Below are 18,334 nucleotides of genomic sequence, written 5' to 3' on the forward strand. Positions count from 1 at the left end.
GAAAGATCAAATAGGGTCTAAAAAAAGAGACAGAGGAGAGAGGGAGGGAGCGCAGGGTTGGACTGACCTCATCACCATCAGGTATAGCTGCATAAAATGGCAAGTAAATTATTGAAGGACGAAGCCTTTAAAGAAATATGTGCAATAAGAAGAAAGAAAAGAGATGGTTGTTTGTTGGAGCATCCTCTTTTAGTTGGTGTACAGGAAGCCAATATCAACCATATTCAATTAAACAGTGTCAAAAGAAAACCTGCTTTTCTGCATCTTATATTTGACAGGGAAGTCCGAGTTTGACTTTTTGTGTTCTCACACCTGATACAGCCCATGTAGCCTACAGCACAGGCAGATAAGAGAATAGAAGATGTGTAAAAACCCCACAGGCCCCAGCCATTTAGAATAGAATGCATTTTACTGTCACTATACACATGTACAATGAGATTAAAAGCAACTCCTTTCCCAGTGCCAACATGTACGTAAAATTAATATAACAACATGGAATAAAATAAGTAGTGAAAGAAAAGGAGGGTAAGGTGCACAGTTCTATAGATAATAGATAAATTCTTAATAAGGTTTGTACTATTTTAAGATATTTAAGACAAGAGGACATTTAGCCTTACATAACAATGAGAATTACGAAGGGGTCATTCACTCATTCTGAAAAACAAATTGAAAGTTTACATTACATTAAACTTTATTGTCATTGCAGAGTACAACAAATTGCAGTCCAAAAAATATGTAAAATACATCTGTTTGAAATTAAAAGAGTTTTTAAAAATTAAGAGGATGGAATGTGTTAACATGTTGCCTAGGGAATTAGCAAATGTTCACAATGGCAATGTAACGCGTAAAGTTGGTTGGTTGATCGGTCGGTCGGTCGGGAAGGAACTGTTCTTGTGGTGTGATGTTTTGGTCTTGATGGACTGCAGCATTCTGCCAGAGTGGAGTGATTTAATGGGGTGTCATCCCCACCAGAGAAGAGGCCAATGAGGGTGGTGTCATCCACAAACTTCAAAAGCTTGATGAACTGGTGACTGGAGGTGTGGCTGTTCGTGTACAGAAAAGGACGTAGCCTTGACGGGATGGTCAGAGAGTCTGAGACGTGTTTCCCCAGCTTCATGTGCTGCGTCGTGTCAGACTTAGGTTACAATCGTGAAGAGGCTGAGTCACATTGAAACGCTCCATGTGTAACAGGGCCTTCTCATGTTTACCATGTTAACTAGGGTGGTCAAAGGGATAGTTCACGTGTACCACTAATGTTTTTTTTATATACTGTATATTCGTAGAGCTCTATTTATTACCCTGGTTTTCATCTGTGTTTCTAAAAGGAGCCATGCTCGTAATTTCGTTCATGCTTTACATTTCTGTGTTTTGCTGAATGACAATAAAAAGAATCTTGAATCTTGTGCTAATATGTTGGATGTTTAGGAAGTCTTCTCATGCAGACTATGTACACCTGTAACACCTTGCATCTCACAGTCAGGCTTTCCCTAAATATGACAAGTCCAGAAATGACCAGTATAGCTAGAACTCACTATTTGTTCTTGAAAAACGTCTGTAGTAACCACAGATATAACGTTCTTTTTACCAATAAAGTATTGCAGTGTCTTTGCCTGAGATGGCATGATCATTTTACTTTAATGGACTGATGTTGCCTGAATGATTGGTTTGGAGGAAATACTTTTAAGTTAATTGCTGAATGGGTATAAACAGACTGTCACTCGTGGTATGCCCAAGTTGGGTGAAGTCACTTGAATTCCACAATGGGAAATAATAAAAATACTTTCATGCATTTGATGTTCTTTCAGCCATGCTAATATTGTAAAGGAAACATGTGGATTTTGAACCACTTCAGTTACATCAAGTTAGTGTTTATGAGCTATAAAAAGTTACAAGCTCGGCAGGTCAATATATCAGGCTATAGTACGTCTCATTCAGAATCGAAGCATACATTGCCTAGATCAAATCTCATCTCTGATCAATTGAAAAATACGTTTTTTTTCATGTTTAATTAAAAATATACAATTTCAATACTCTGTATCAAGTATGAAAATACATTTAGTAACAGTCTCTGCATTTAGAAAGCTCAAGTTTAGCCACCTTATCTACTGACGGTATACACTGTTGTCAATCATGCCATGTTTCTCAGACTCAAGAAGTTAATGTTCACCTGCAACTTAAGTAGGGAACTAAATGTTCATTGACATTTTCGTTATAGCTTGCAGCACATCTGTTGTGTTTGGACTGAGATATTTGTGACAAAGAACGTTGTTGAAACCAGCATTACTGAATGACCACTTTCCAGATAATTTAAATTATTGAAGGCTTGAGGACCATATTTCTGCATTAAATTGGAAACAAGCTCAGAGAATAGCACTAGCTTGCATTTTGAGATGCACGCGGTGTGCTTGTGACCCTCTTGCCTGTCGCACAGCTTCAAATTAATGGCTGAATAAGTCTGCGTTTCTATGCAACAATAGGCTTCATATCTTACTATGACATTTTAATTTGTCATAGTAGGAAAAACACTGTCTTAATAACACATTCAAGCTAGATTTTCCTTATAAATATTGTCATGAGCACCAAGAACAAGACTGTTTTAGTAAATTATTTGATTGTTTGTGTTGTCTTTAGAGTAGGTGCAGCTAAACCTGATAACAAACCAGCAAGAAGGATGTTAGATACATATAAGCTGTTCACAAAATCAGCAGTAACGCCCGATAATATATTGCAATCTAGTACAGTGACCCTGCAGGAAAACTTAAAACGTTCCTTTTTTGATTCTTGATTTGAATATTAGGGTAACTTGTGGCCATAGTATTGTTGTATTGCTTTACATTTCCAGGTGCTCCTTTTGTTTTGGCAATCCTGCATGATGTATTTTTAATTGTGATGGACGGGGATTTATAGTGGTGGGGTGGAGCACTGGGTTCATTCTTACCCTAAAATGTTCTTTGTAAAGAGCTGGCTAAACGTTTCTCAAAGGGCTAAAAACAGCTGACAGTCATGAGTTTATGCATTCTTGAGTTCTTTCACAGTTTAGCTTTTATGACAGGGAGTATATTTTCATGTTATGTCTGTGAAAAACACATGGGGCTCTATGTGTATGGTGTGCTGACAGTTTTGTATTTTCCTGACCTTGAAATTCACTTGATCCATCATCAGCACAATCAGCGATGTTGTGGGTGGGAAGCCTGTTCAGCTTCTTCTATTTGTCGCTGAACAAGTGCTCCTGGTGGTTGGTCAAGATACTATGAAGGTAAATATGGTGCAAAAAGGGAGAGCTTGTAGAATACAATGTGAGAACTTGCAGAACAAAAAATCTGAACTTGTATGTTAAAATTTGCACTTGTAAAAAATATTCACACACATGTGATCTGAATTTGAAGTCATACAAAGAAAAAAAACATGAGAGCTTGTAAAAAAAATCTGAACTTGTAAGTTGAAATTTGCACTTGTAGAAAATGTTCACACACTTGTATTCTGAATGTGAAGTTACAGAAAAAATATTCACAAATGTGTAGATTGATATTTACATGAACACAATGACAGCTGCAAACTTATAATGCAACATTTACTCGTATACTTTTTTTTTTATACTCTGGTTCATTTTCCATCACAACCACAACTCAGTGATTACAACCTCTGGAATCTGTCACTGCAACTTCACATATGTGCTCTCTCGCATCACAAAGTGGCGAATCTGCGCACCTCGACTTTCACAACACTCTTGGCGATACATTTTGGACTTGGGCTGTGGAGCTCTGAGCTAACAGAACGGGAAACGCCTTCTTATATACAGTCTATGGGAAAAGCAGGGTTTCTATGGCCAGATGAGGGACAACACTGTCCGGCTTATTTATGTAGCATGGAAACTTGGTGGAATAGCATGCTAGCGTTAGCTAACTAGCAGCCAGCCCGCTTCTAAATAAATACCTTTTAATTGTCTAAACATTTTCAACAGTCAAACTAAAACACTGGCGGTGAGCTCCACGGCCTGCAGCCGCAGACGGACCGTCATCAGTGGGGATCGACCAGCGTAGCAACACTGCTTTTGCCAGAAAGCTTCGCTGCCGACCTCGACCTGCAGTCGGAGCTCCAGCGGGACACGGAGAGCCCCACATCCGGTAGCAGCGGCCCATCCCCCGGCCATGACCAGAGCTTGCTTTGCTGATGTTGTGCATCCCTGCTAAGAATTGCACCCGCTTGGGCAGAAACAATCATTTCTGCCGAAAATTGCATCTAGGTAGCAAGGAAATGCTACTACAGAGTCTGATAAAACATTGATGTCTCTAAACCTTCTAAAATCCTAATCATTATTGATGAACATGACAAAGAGATTTACTATTGCCTAGTTTTTAAACAGTACTTTGCCTTATAAAATCATTATTTTCCCTAGTGGATGCAATTCTCGGCAGGGATGCGAAACTTGGCACCTGTTACACTGGCTGCTAGTTAGCTAGCTAACGCTAGCATGCTATTCCACCAAGTTTCCATGCTACATAAATAAGCCAGACAGAGTTGTCCCTCATCTGGCGATAGAAACCCTGCTTTTCCCATAGACTGTATATAAGAAGGATTTTCCCGTTCTGTTAGCTCAGAGCTCCACAGCCTAAGTCCACAGGTACAAATTAGTTTTGCACCAAATGTATCGTCAAGAGTGTTGTGAAAGTCGAGATGCGCAGATTCGCCACTTTGTGATGTGAGAGAGCACATATGTGAAGTTGCAGTGACAGATTCGAGAGGTTGTAATCACTGAGTTGTGGTTGTGATGGAAAATGAACCAGAGTAAAAAAAAAAGTATACGAGTAAATGTTGCATTATAAGTTTGCAGCTGTCATTGTGTTCATGTAAATATCAATCTACACATTTGTGAATATTTTTTCTGTAACTTCACATTCAGAATACAGGTGTGTGAACATTTTCTACAAGTGCAAATTTCAACTTACAAGTTCAGATTTTTTTTACAAGCTCTCATGTTTTTTTTTCTTTGAATGACTTCAAATTCAGATCACATGTGTGTGAATATTTTTTACAAGTGCAAATTTTATTTTTACAAGTGCAAATTAAATTTTTACAAGTGCAAATTTTAACATACAAGTTCAGATTTTTTGTTCTGCAAGTTCTCACATTGTATTCTACAAGCTCTCCCTTTTTGCACCATATTTACCTTCATAAGATACCTGCATATTTGGTGCTGGAAGTGATTGTTGGCAGACTGAAATATATTCACATTGCTTTAAATAACATGTTTGCCTAAGCTGAAGGCAGATCATAGCTGCTGGTTTGACACTCAGGGTCACACAGGACAGGACAAACTGTCTACCTTTTCTGCTAAACAGTAAAGAATTTATGACAGCTTTAAACATTGCCATCAAGGTGCTGATACCTAAAAGAGAATATGACCAGACCTAGATCTCTGTGTGGTGCTGCATGTTTGTCACTGTGTCCGGATCCGTGTTTGTTCTCTCACATTTTCCTATAAAGTTTCAGCAAGTGCTGGGCTGGGCCTACCACTCAAGATTTTATTTTGAATACCTATTCATGTGAGAAGTCCACACCTGTGCTATCTAGCCCAAGTCTCAGTCTATGATGTTAGAAAAATGTTATTAGGACAATATTCAATTCTCTGCAATTTCTTGTCAGAATTTCTGCAACCATACCACCATGTATAACATACATATATATATATATATATATATATATATATATATATATATATATATATATATATATATATATATATATATATATATATATATATATATAAATACAGGCTAATGTCAACATCTCATTTGATAACCCATTGATAACATAACGCTTATCTGTCCTTGATTTACTGTTTTCAATTAGTCCTTGGACAGGCTGAGTCAGAGCTGTCAACACTGATGTGCTAATTGTCTTTATGTGCAGCAGCATGCATGTTTATCTTAAAATCAAGTGAACAATTTGAACTTGTTGCTGCTATTATGTCTGGCTCGTGAACACCTACTGTATGGAGAACACACTTCCTCGCGAATCGAGGAGTCGAGTCGCGCAGCTTTGCGCGTTCCTTTCGATCCGCGTGCCCGTGTGTTAGCCTGTGTGTCTACACTGAGGGATTCCATCAAGAAGAGAAATGCCGTCAAAAATCATCTTTGACACCGAAGATCAAGCCATGGAGGACAATGTGGACACTGTCGCGGAGGCTAAACCCCTAAAGGTGAGCAGCGTGTGTCGTGTCGCCCTGGATAGACTTAAATATCCATGTAGCTTTAGTGCGGCGTCTCCATGTTTGACAACATGTGGCTGAGCCTTTAATTCAGCCATGGCTGATCGTGCTAGCACTCGGCTAACCGGCCAGCTAACTGTTAGGAAACCAACGAAGAGGTTTATGGAGTAACACTAGTAGTGAATTGTTATTAACATAGTGTAGTCAACAGCGGTGTGAATTAAGAAAGTCAACATTAGCATAACTTAGCTAGCTAGAAGATCACATGGCATGGCCGTGTGTTAGTGAGCTTCACGGGTGAACAACGTGGAAGGCTTTAACACAGATTACTGCTTACATCTGCATGTTAAATGCAAGATATATTTGGAAAGAGAAATCAAGGGCACATCTCCTGAAATGTGTTTACCTGTGAACTCCCTTGAAAGTGGAAGTTGTCTTTTTTGTAAGTAATAGGCTATCTAGGCTATATGCGCTGTGGACGCGACCTGATGACGTTTTATACAGCTGGGCTCGTCAGCTGGTAGTCTGTTATTCAACAAAACAACCTGCTCATAATAGCACAACCAATCATTTAACTTAATGATAACTGCTAGCCTGCTACTAATGCTTGTTATTGTTGATTAATGATTTGTTTTCACGAAACATTCCCAACTCAAGCTCCACTTACAGTAAGATGAACGTTTAATTGGGATTGTTTTGTCGAACTACTAGAAGAATGAACCTGATGCTAAGGGACTGTTCGTTATTTAATTAAGGGGCCACCGGAGGAGTTTTGTGGCCTCTAACCTAAAAAGACGCGACCTTCCCCTCATCAGTAATAATTTCCCTATAACCCTCCAAAACAATTTTTACAGCCATGATGTACAGGAGTTAACCTCTGCATTCTCATCTTACACATCACACTCCTCTGTTATGGTGTGGTGGCCATTTCAGTAGATTTACTTACTAACATTGTTGTGGAAACACAATAAGCATGGAAACTAAATGCACACTTCATGCATTACTGCAATACTTCAAATACTAAGTTACTCCTCTAGTAAACTAGTATTCATATGAAATAAAACAATAAAACATTGAGACCATTCAGCAAAGGACGCTGGGATATAACCAATTCAACACTGGTTGCTATGGACTTGTCACTATCGTCATTGTATATTTTAGCACATAGGTAAAGCTGCCGAAGCTGAACATTATATTCCAAAACACATATGTTTATTTTTAAAGTTTTTAAGTTACATTGTAACAATTTAACAATTCGCCCTTATGAAATCCAGTCGCAATGTTTTGGAACGCAATAGACAGACGCTTAAATTCAACTAAAATGTAACAGTGAACAATCAGTGTTGGACCTACAGTCTGTTGAGATGCCTCTCCAAACGCAGAAACCAAGCGCAGTCACACCATAAAACGTTAAGACACGTTGAGAAAAAAGATCCGCATTTTGCCGTAATCCAATGACACAAAAAAAAGTAATCCACAGCGATCTGTAGATCCACAAACAGAGTCACGGTGTATCCAGCAAGGCCGATACGAGCGTCACATTCACCAGCCAGCTCCAAACAGGTGAACGAGGTCTCTCCACTTCGCCGTTTAAACAAAGTGGAATAAAACACAGGCTATAAAAGTCCAAATCTGCGCAAAACACGCAAACAATTAGTAAGCTGACATCACATTTATATACATGGCATTTAGGAAACCTTTATTGCAAGGTTGGCACGGCAAGATGTCCAGACATAGTGCAACAGTAACTTTCGTTTTTTTGCGTCCTGCTGCTCCCATCGTCAGCCAGGTAATATGTTTTTTTACTAAAGCAGTATATGAAATCAGATGTATTACCTATCACCATTTAGTTATTTTGTGTTATTTAAGATATTTATTTAATATCTGGTCATGCCAGATGTAATTATTCCACTAATTTTTTAAACAATGCAATTACCTGTTTGAGCCACCAGGGGGCAGTGCTCCTCCTGCCCCCCCCAGCAAACTCCGTGTATGGGGTCAGACCATCTGCTAGGGGGCCGAGACTGAGAGCTACATGGATAAATATGCACCAAACAAGCCACTTTGAAATTTTGCTCTTTTCATGAATAAAAAAGTTGGGTGATGACTATTTTTAGTCTGGGTGGGGGGGTTCACCCAACTTTTTTATTTTTTTATATATGTTTTTTTTTTCTTTTATATATGTTGGATGACCCTCCCCTCAGCAGAAAATAAAAAGACATGACCCTCCCCTATTTTCCTCCGGTGGTCCATTCCATAAATACCGAACGGTCCCTAAACTAATAATATTTATTATGTGGTGTTGAACTCAAAAGTGTTATTTAATTATAAACAAACAATAATTTAGATTTACTTAAATGATTAGATTTTTTGAATATTTATATTTAGTTTTCCAAATAATTGTAACAAATAAAATGGTGTTCTTAAACCACTTGGGTATATTATACATAGTGATGGGCAGACAAAGCGTTATGAAGCTTTGGGGCGTTCTTTCTGTTTGTGCTGAAAAAGATTCAAAGCTTCGGGGCAGCAAGCACAGTCACATATGTCAGCCGAAGCACCTCAACACCTCACTGACTCATAGACAGTAGACACGCATGCAATGAAAGTTCAGCAAGCCTGCATGTTGTTATTAACTATGTAATACTTTTGTTCAGGTGCTGCATTAAATGTAGATGTGCAATATGATACAGTAAAATAATGAATGCATGGTACAAAAAGCATAGATATAAAATAATTTAGCTGATACTAACGATTAATGCTCCTTATTGGAGTATTTTAGCCCTAGTAGTGTCCACTGTGGGCTCATGTGTATTAACTTCATGGTTGATATTTATGTAACATTCCATACAAGTCACAAAGTGATGTGGTGTGATGGGAGAATGATATTCATTATATTATCTTACTCTAGATTAGATTACTTGGTATCAGGTGGAATGTTCTCATACTTATGATTATGTCATTTTAGTGTACATTGCCATAGTTCTCAGTTATTCTCCTCTCTTTTTATCCCACTAATGTGCCGGTTGCATAGTTTAGCTCAATAATCAAACTGAATGAAGCGCTTTCTGAAGCTCCAATGACGTTTGAAACTTTAGACGTCACAAAGTAATATTTATTTGAGACACCGCACCGACACAATGTAGTGAAACAAGCTTCGGAGCTTTGAAATCATCCACCCATATTTAATTATACCTCACATAACCACAATTAAAAGTTGCTTGTCAGTGAAATTGCAGTACAATGAGATAACTGCAAACTAGATTGTACTCAAGCTGCCAACATTTTTCTGTCTTAAAACTTTGAGGAGCTGCACAGTATTTGGTTCAACTGAAACCTATTTGCCTTCATTGTTTTTGTTTAAAAAAAAAAAAAAAAAAAAAAGAACAAGACCAAGGAGGGCAAGAAACTGAAGAAGAAGCAGTTGCAGGAACAGGAAGAGCAAGAGGACCCGGACTGTGAACCTCCAGCACCGAAGAAGAAAAAGAAAAAAGACAAGCTGGCAGTGGACCAAGTGAACGGCCACATAGATGAGGCCACAGACATGAACGGCAACAGTAACGGTCTTGAAACACCAAAGAAGATTAAGAAAAAAGCCGAAGGAGACACAGAGGTCAGTGCTGTGTTGTTAGTCTGAATATGTAGTGACCTGTTAGGTAGATTTCCATACGAAAAAGGCCTAGTCTTGTACTAAAGGCTATTACTCCCATACGTTTACTGTGCTGCAACATTTCGACCCAGCAGGGTCTTCCTCAGGCAAATGGGTTATAACTTTTCAGTTGTATTCAGCCCCTTTTGGCCCTGCACCTCACCGGTGGGGATGTGCACACTACCACTACTGCTCTAAGTTGAGAAATTTTAATTTCAAAATTACATACAAAAAAAGGCAAGGCATTTTGTGACTGCATTCCCTGACTCTGTACGCTTTTCTTATTTTGTGAAATATGTCTTAAATTTCATTTGTAATTGTCTTAAAAAGGTCTTAAAAATCTTAAATTTGAATTGGTGAAACCTGCAGAATCCCTGTGGTGACATGTCTGTAACATCGTCTCTACTTTTATTTTTGGGTTTAGAAAAAGAAGAAGAAGCAAAAGAAAGCAATCGAAGAGGCAGAAACCAACGGACATTCCACCCCAAACACCCCTGTCCAGACGCCCATCCAGACACCAGCACAGTCAAGTGAAGACTCTGCTAGTGACAGCGAAAAAGAACCGGTACGACTCGCAGACTGACTGTGCTTATTTTTTCCTCTCAGGAGAACTTGACAGTGTGTTGTTACTTACTGAATGATAACTCTGCTTCGTGGAAATGAAATGGTGAAGCATAAGTTCTGTTGGATAGTTCAAGAGAAATCAAGGTGACCACCACGGAAGCGGTTTCTAAACCCTTCTTTCTAGGTGTTATACATTTTTGGTTATAATATATTGCTGCATTTTATTTTGTTATATTGGAAAATGTCCATTCTGTAATATTTTATGGCTCGCCTTTGAGCTTAACTGATCCTGTAACTGTAGGATAAAAATAGAGGCACAGCAATGTGGTTAGACTTTGTTCACAACAATGGGCTGGCCCGCAATATGAGAAGCTCCCACTAGATGTTGGAAATTAAATAATAATAAATTAAGTTAAACAAAATAACCACAAAGAAGACTACAAAGCACCTACTTTTGCATGTTTTCAAGTTTCATGAATTATATAAACTTGAATTATTCCATTTAATTTATAGACTGACTCTGTTTATTTGTTTAGGAGGAGACACCAGAGCAAAAGGAAGGGGCCTTCTCCAACTTCAGGATCTCCCAATTCACCATTGATAAACTAAAAGGTAAACATCATACTTACATTTTTATTCCTTAGTTTCTTCCACTGGTGCTTGACAACAGGTACACGTCTGAAATCAGACATGCTTGCTGCTCTGCCAAAAAAAAAAAAAAAAAAAAGCTGCCCAGACTTAGTGCTTTAACATATTTGATGATCTTTACTTCATAACATATTTATTGTGTCTGAACAACTGCTTTTTTAATTGAATACACATGGTTTGATAATCTGACATAAACACTGTGTGCATTAAAACATTTGAATTTGAAATTTGGTGATCAACTTCATGGACTGAAATGCATTAATTCATGTTAACTCTTTTTGTACTTAAAATGTGCTCTGGACTGTAAACATAGGTTTGGCGCTGTTGGGATGCTTTGGGGTTTGCTAAATAACAAATAACCATGGATCTCCTGCCTTTTTCACTCTCTGTCACCTCTGTCTATTTTTTTTCTCAGCTCGGGGAGTCTCTTACCTGTTTGACATTCAGGTGAAGACATTTAATTCTGTATACGATGGAGAGGATGTAATTGCCCAAGCCCGAACAGGAACGGGAAAGACTTTTTCATTTGCCATCCCTTTGGTGGAGAAGCTCCAGAGGGAGACAGTGCAGTTCGCCAGAGGCCGCGCTCCCAAGGTGCACACTCGTACACTTTCACACCGATCACTTAAAACTAGCATGAGTCAGAGTCCCAGTATCAGTTTGTTCTCGGAGTATGTTTGTTGTACGACTTAGTCTCGTTCCTGTCTGTCTGTAGATACTGGTGTTAACGCCAACCAGAGAGTTAGCTATCCAGGTCGCAAAGGACTTTAAAGACATCACCAAGAAACTGGCTCTCACCTGTTTCTATGGAGGCAGCTCATACAATCCACAGCGTAAGTCTTGTGCAAACACATAAATATCTCTTTAATAGAAGTAATTCTGAAAACTAAAAAATGTATTATTTATATATATATATATATATATATATATATATATATATATATATATATATATATATATATATATATAAATAATACATTTTTTAGTGTGGTTTCTGTGTTCTGTTTTAACAACTTTAATTAATTAAAATAAAATATATTTCCACTCCTCTACTCTAGTCGAAGCTATCCGTAATGGTATCGATATTTTGGTCGGCACCCCTGGTCGCATCAAAGACCACCTCCAGAACAATAAACTGGACCTCTCTAAACTGAAACACGTTGTTCTGGATGAAGTAGACCAAATGCTGGACATGGGATTTGCAGAACAGGTTGAAGAGATTTTGTCTTCATCATATCAGAAAGGTAATTAAAGTAATTCATTTTGGGTCGAGGATCTATAAGTGTTCTTGTTTTCAATGTGTGTAAGGTAGTGTTAAAATATTGGCTTGCGTATCATATATGTGAAGGTAGATTCAAAGATTGTAGTGTGGTTATGTATGTATAATTAGGAATGTGTGCTTGTGCTCTTCTCCAGACTCTGACTCCAACCCACAGACTCTTCTGTTTTCGGCCACCTGCCCCCCCTGGGTCTACGAGGTTGCCAAGAAATACATGAGACCAGAGTGCAAACATGTTGATCTGATTGGCAAGAAAACACAGAAAGCTGCAACAACTGTAGAAGTAAGAGAGTGTGTGTTTGTGTGTGAGAGAGAGAGAGAGAGAGAGTTGGCAGAGGTGAAGGGATGATGGGTGCAATTTAACAAGAGTTACAGCTCTCTTAGTTCTTAGATCTCTCAAAGTTGCCTGTAAGCAGGGACAGTTATATTAATTGAGACAGAAAAATACACTTGCATATACAGTATCTCCATCAGGATAATCCAGGAAGTTCGTTTGGAGTAAAAACTGCTGTATTTATCATCGGGAACACCAGTGGAATTGTAATCAAGGACCAGTTAAAATCTGCCAGCTGGATTCATGAAAATGTCTGTCCTCACTCCCTGGTTTTCCCTCTCCTTCTGTTTCTCCCTGTCATTTCCTCTGTAGCATCTGGCCATAGCGTGCCACTGGTCACAGCGTGCAGCCGTGATCGGAGATGTGATCCAGGTTTACAGCGGCAGCCATGGCAGAACCATTGTGTTCTGTGAGACAAAGAAAGAGGCCAATGAACTTTCCCTTAATGCATCCATCAAACAGGTAGACGCACACACGCTTAACATACGTTAACAGTTCATTAATAGCCAATTCATACAGCGGCAATACTTTACATCTTTAATTTCTAAAATGACCTGAACTGTGTGGTAAGGCAACGCCAGTGCTGTTGGGTTAAAACTTATGTTTTTCTGCTTTTATTTTTGAGTGTTTAATGTTTCAGTTCAACAATACCATTAGAAAAAGAATGTGGTGTTCATTTGTTATTGTCATTTTGTCTGTATGTTATCAGAGCACCCAGTCCCTCCATGGTGATATTCCTCAGAAACAGAGAGAGATTACGCTGAAGGGCTTCAGGAATGGGGGTTTTGAGGTTCTGGTTGCCACCAATGTTGCAGCCCGTGGATTAGACATCCCTGAAGTCGACCTGGTGGTCCAGTGTTCTCCACCCAAGGTGTGATGCGTTGCCAGTATTCAAGAATTTCACCACATGAGAGTTTATCTTGGCGTTTATCGGACGTGCCATTTCGTTGCTATGTAGATGTTCTGTTTTAGATTTATAAATATGTTCAGATTTTAAGGTTTAGCTTCCATTCACATAAGACAATACCTGTAAAAATTGGCATTTGCACACTGAATTTAATTGAAAATGGATATTGGTACAGTACACTTATGTGCACTGGTTGATAAATTAAAAATAGTGAAATAAACTTGGGGGATGAAGGTACTGCACACTTTGTCGTAAACAGTGTTGCATAAAATCTGAATCATAAAGGCCTGTCACCTTTTTGTTTTTCTCAAAATGTTTCTGTCTCTGTGGTTGGTGTCAGGATGTGGAGTCATACATCCATCGTTCAGGACGTACGGGCAGGGCAGGCAGGACTGGAGTCTGCATCTGTTTCTACCAGAGGAAAGAGGAGGACCAGCTGCGCTACGTGGAAAACAAAGCAGTACGTGCCCTCTTTAAATTCAGTCGAAGTAGAAGAAGAAAGTGGGGCAAAAAAGAGTGGCAACTTTAGTCTTTTGAGGAGTTATGCGAAAATATGAAACATTGCTTTCAATTACATCTGTGCTGCACATGGGATGGAAATGAACAAGAAGAAAGGGGGGAATACATTTCTTGTTAAGAGAAAAGAAGAGGAGTGAGAATGTTTTATGAGAAAGGCAAGAGTTGAGGAATGGGCCACATTAACAGTCAGAAATAGTGTGTAAAATTGCACATTTTATCATCTATTCAATCTGTGACTACTTCAAATGTTTCTATATTGAACATCTACCTAAATACATTTGATCTTATTTATTCCAGGGTATCACATTCAGACGAGTTGGCGTCCCCACCGCCAACGATATCATCAAGTCATCAAGCAAGGATGCTGTCAGGTAGGTCATTCTGGAGAGAGAGAGAGCCAAGTGCAACCATATATACTTTGTTTTGGAAGTATGAAACTATTGTAATTGATTACTATTCAAAACGTTGTACTGTATCAGCCACATCATTTGGTTAATAATGAGGATTACTGTTATAATTTGGGCAACTTGGTGTTTACAAGAGTTATAGACTTTAAACAGTGGCCCCACGGAGCCTCTGCCCTGCTAAAAATCTCCGTAATGACACTGCTCAATGTGAAACTAATTTCCCTACAGTAAGCAAAGTGTCGGATTGTTAGGATTTTGTTTCTGTATTGTGTCCAGGTTTCTGGACTCTGTTCCAGCTGCAGCCATCGGGTACTTCAGAGCGTCAGCTGAGAAGCTGATTGAGGAGAGAGGAGCAGTCGATGCACTAGCTGCTGCCCTGGCACATATTTCTGGAGCCACAAGTCTAGAGCAGAGGTCACTGCTCAACTCTGATGCTGTAAGTTTTGTTTTTATTCTCGTCACAAACAACCTTTACAATACACACTAATATGTTCAGAAAAAAAGGAAGAAGAAACCCAGATCAAAAGACACAAAATGTTATACATACACACAAACTCATAAAGTATAGTAACAAATGTGGACACAGTGCTTTATAACAGCGGCCACTGCTCACCCTGAGAACATTGACAGACAGGTAACCTCATGTTTGTTTAGGGTTGCATTGTTAACTGAAACACTGCAGCAGCTGTACCCTGCACCCTGCAAGGGTTTGAAAACAACTGCAGGATGATTTAAACTGCAACAGCCCTTGGACACACACACACACACACACACACACACACACACACACACACACACACACCTGACAGGTTATCCCTGTTACACACTTAAGTGTTCTGCTTGTTCTCCATTTATATTCCATCATGAATTTGTTATGCTTTTAATTGCTGTAAATCACAAATTCCACCGATCATATGTTTCTGTTTGCTTTTGCAGGGTTACACAACTGTGCAGATGGTGTGTTCTCAGGAGATGCATAATCTGGGTTACGCCTGGAAATCCATCAAAGAACAACTTGGAGAAGAGTTTGAGAACCACATTCAGAGAATGACCTTCCTCAAAGGCAGAACGGTATGTAAACCATAGACTGTAAATAAATATGGACGACACGTCTCCACTTCCTCCCACTGTACAAAAGTGAAACCCAAATGTCCCGGATATGGGCGCTGCCGTATGGTAATTTTGGAGCCAGAGTCTGTGCAGTAGTGATTGTACGGTGGAGCTGTGTTTTCGAAGTCCCGCCCATACACCCGCCCGACCAATCACGACTCAATCACAGCTGTCAATCATGGCGTTTCACCCTGTTTTTATAGCATCATATAACTAATAAAAAAAGAAACTTATCAGAAAAATGAACACTTGAACAAACATCTAAAATGACAGGAACTATCTTTTGGAAAAATGTATTTGACGTGTACTTTGATTTTTAAGTGTGGCCCATGTCCAATCCACTGACATGGAGGGGTGGGGATTTATGACTTATACTGCAGCTGGCCACCAGGGGGCGATCAATACGTCTTGGCTTCACTATACAGTCTATGCATGAACCAAAGATGTAAACACACAATATGTACATATGTGCTGCTGGGCTTTATAAATGTGTTTTAAGAAGTTATATTTGTTACATTTCCTGTTTTTGTATTCTAGTGTGGAAGTCATTGTGGAACTTCAGCTTGTCAGATTCTACTTTTAAAGTTAAGAATAGGGGTTTGAATAATCTCTGTACTAGGAACAGTATATTTGATTTGGTGTATACAGTTAAAGTTGAGCATGGATGCAGGTCACAAATAATTGGGTCAGATGACAAAAAAAAAAAAAAAAAAAAAAAAAAGAGTACCCTCGTTAGATCTCACTTGATTCAGTAATGTCTTGTGACAAATGACAAAAAAGGCCCCCACAGTGCCTCATAAATAAAAGTAATAGCAAATAAAAAAAGTAATTGGAAAAATAAGTGGTAAATCAAAATGCTAATTGAGGAAAGAACCCTTGTAATTTCTTTAAGAGACTAGATATAGTACACAACTAATTATCCACAGCAAGTAAACTGCAAAGCATCTGTTAGCAAAAAGTAAATGTGTGAAACATTGCTGTAGGTGTGACCCTGCCTGTTGTGGATCTTATTCTCATAGCATAGACTGACTCCTCTCAAAAAGAGAGTGACACAGAAACACTCACCATCTCATCCTTGTTGTGTTTATAACAGGGAGTTTGTTTTGATGTTCCAGCTGACAAAGTCAAGGAGATTCAGGTGAGAACAACTGCGAAAACTCGCATCTGGTCAAGATGTGGGGTGGACTGTTTAGTGTCTTCAAGATTAAATTTGTGAAGATAAATAATCCAAAGTAAAATATGAATATTTTTACAGTCAGTTTTTACAGACTGTGGTAGTCCTGCTAACATCCTTTTCACCCCACTTGATCCTTCAACAGGACAGCTGGAAGGACGGTCGCCGTTGGCAACTGACTGTAGCCACCGAGCTCCCAGAGCTGGAGGAGAAGCAGTTCAGTAACCGTGGCGACAGAGGCTTTGGCGGTGGTAGCCGCGGCGATAGAGGAGGAGGAGGGTTCAGAGGTGGAAGGGGGCGGGGCTTTGGGGGAAATGGTGGCCGTAGTAACGGGTTCCGGAATGGTGGCGGCGGTGGTGGTGGTGGCTATAGCAACAACAGAGGAGGACACAAACGCAACTTCAGTCAAGCTTTTGATTATTGAAGTGCCAACCTGTGGGCTGGCAGTTGTTTTTATAATATGTCTCCATAGGCTGAATTGTAAGCTCTTAGATATTCAAGTTTCATATACAGTACATGAAATGACCAATTGCATGTTATCTGATAAGTTGGATTTATGTCCAATTAGCCATTTCCTACTGGTTTAAGATCAGGTTTTCTGTGTACAGTATATTAAGACAGGACCACTGGCAGGCATATTTAAAGGCCTGATGTGTGCTTCTTTTAGGTGACGCAGTAGTTGTTTCTGCTCTGCACCCAATGAGAACAGTGATGAAACGGGTGTTAACCTTTAAAGTTGTGCTCAGTGTCTGATTGCTGCCTTACCCTCAGCTCAAACCTCTTTCCCCAAAGATGTATTGGATGATTGCATTGCAATTGCCTCTATTTAATAACTGTGCCTAGTGCTTCCATTCATTTGAATGAAAAGACTAATTAAAAAAGGTCAACTCAGGTTGTGTTTTATTCTTTTAAAGGGGTGCTAAATAAGCATATATACAAGCACAAATGTTTTAAAGTATATATTACAATGTCAGCAACTTTTACGGTTACCTGGTAATTAACTTTTTCATTTCACCTGGCCTTCTAGAAGATTTAGTCTTAAGTGCATGAATGGATCACTAACACTTCATTGTTGTAAAGTTGAGACTGCCAGGAAAGTACACCAAACTGAGAACTATAAACTGGTCTGATTCCTGATGCGATTTATTTTTTGACCATAGAGTTAAATTAACATTTCTGTCAATTAGAAACAAAACATGAAAAAAATCAAATGTTTGCATAACATAAAATATACGTTTTACTCATGTAATGGGATGAGAAGATGAATATCAGCTGCTGATTATGATACATTTCTGACATATGTAGTAGTAGTTTACAATACAAAGAGATTGTCCACACATTGTGTTAATCAATTCAGTAGTTTTCCAGGGAGTTTACAATATTCTAACCCTTTGTAAAGTGCATTGTTACAAGTGGTATACATATTTACACTGATGCAATCTTAACACAATATTAAAAAGAAAACACAGTGTAATTGACATTAGTGTAGGAGAAGAAACTATTCATAATATAAATAATGGGGTTTAACAATAAAA

General features: G+C 38.9%; 1 protein-coding gene across 1 annotated transcript; it reads left to right on the forward strand.

Moving 5' to 3' along the window:
• Positions 1-5,939: 5,939 nt before the first annotated feature.
• On the forward strand, positions 5,940-17,691 carry ddx21 (DEAD (Asp-Glu-Ala-Asp) box helicase 21). The gene is made up of 16 exons (XM_035999403.1): positions 5,940-6,199; positions 9,594-9,821; positions 10,282-10,422; positions 10,958-11,033; positions 11,485-11,663; positions 11,785-11,902; positions 12,128-12,313; positions 12,486-12,631; positions 12,995-13,144; positions 13,392-13,553; positions 13,930-14,049; positions 14,406-14,479; positions 14,792-14,951; positions 15,452-15,586; positions 16,719-16,763; positions 16,945-17,691. The coding sequence occupies exons 1-16, from the start codon at positions 6,116-6,118 to the stop codon at positions 17,221-17,223; spliced, it is 2,283 nt and encodes a 760-aa protein (XP_035855296.1). The 5' UTR covers positions 5,940-6,115; the 3' UTR covers positions 17,224-17,691.
• The last annotated feature ends 643 nt before the right edge of the window (positions 17,692-18,334 follow it).

This window comes from Sander lucioperca, chromosome 3 (genome assembly GCF_008315115.2).
Source record: "Sander lucioperca isolate FBNREF2018 chromosome 3, SLUC_FBN_1.2, whole genome shotgun sequence".
Taxonomy (NCBI): domain Eukaryota; kingdom Metazoa; phylum Chordata; class Actinopteri; order Perciformes; family Percidae; genus Sander; species Sander lucioperca.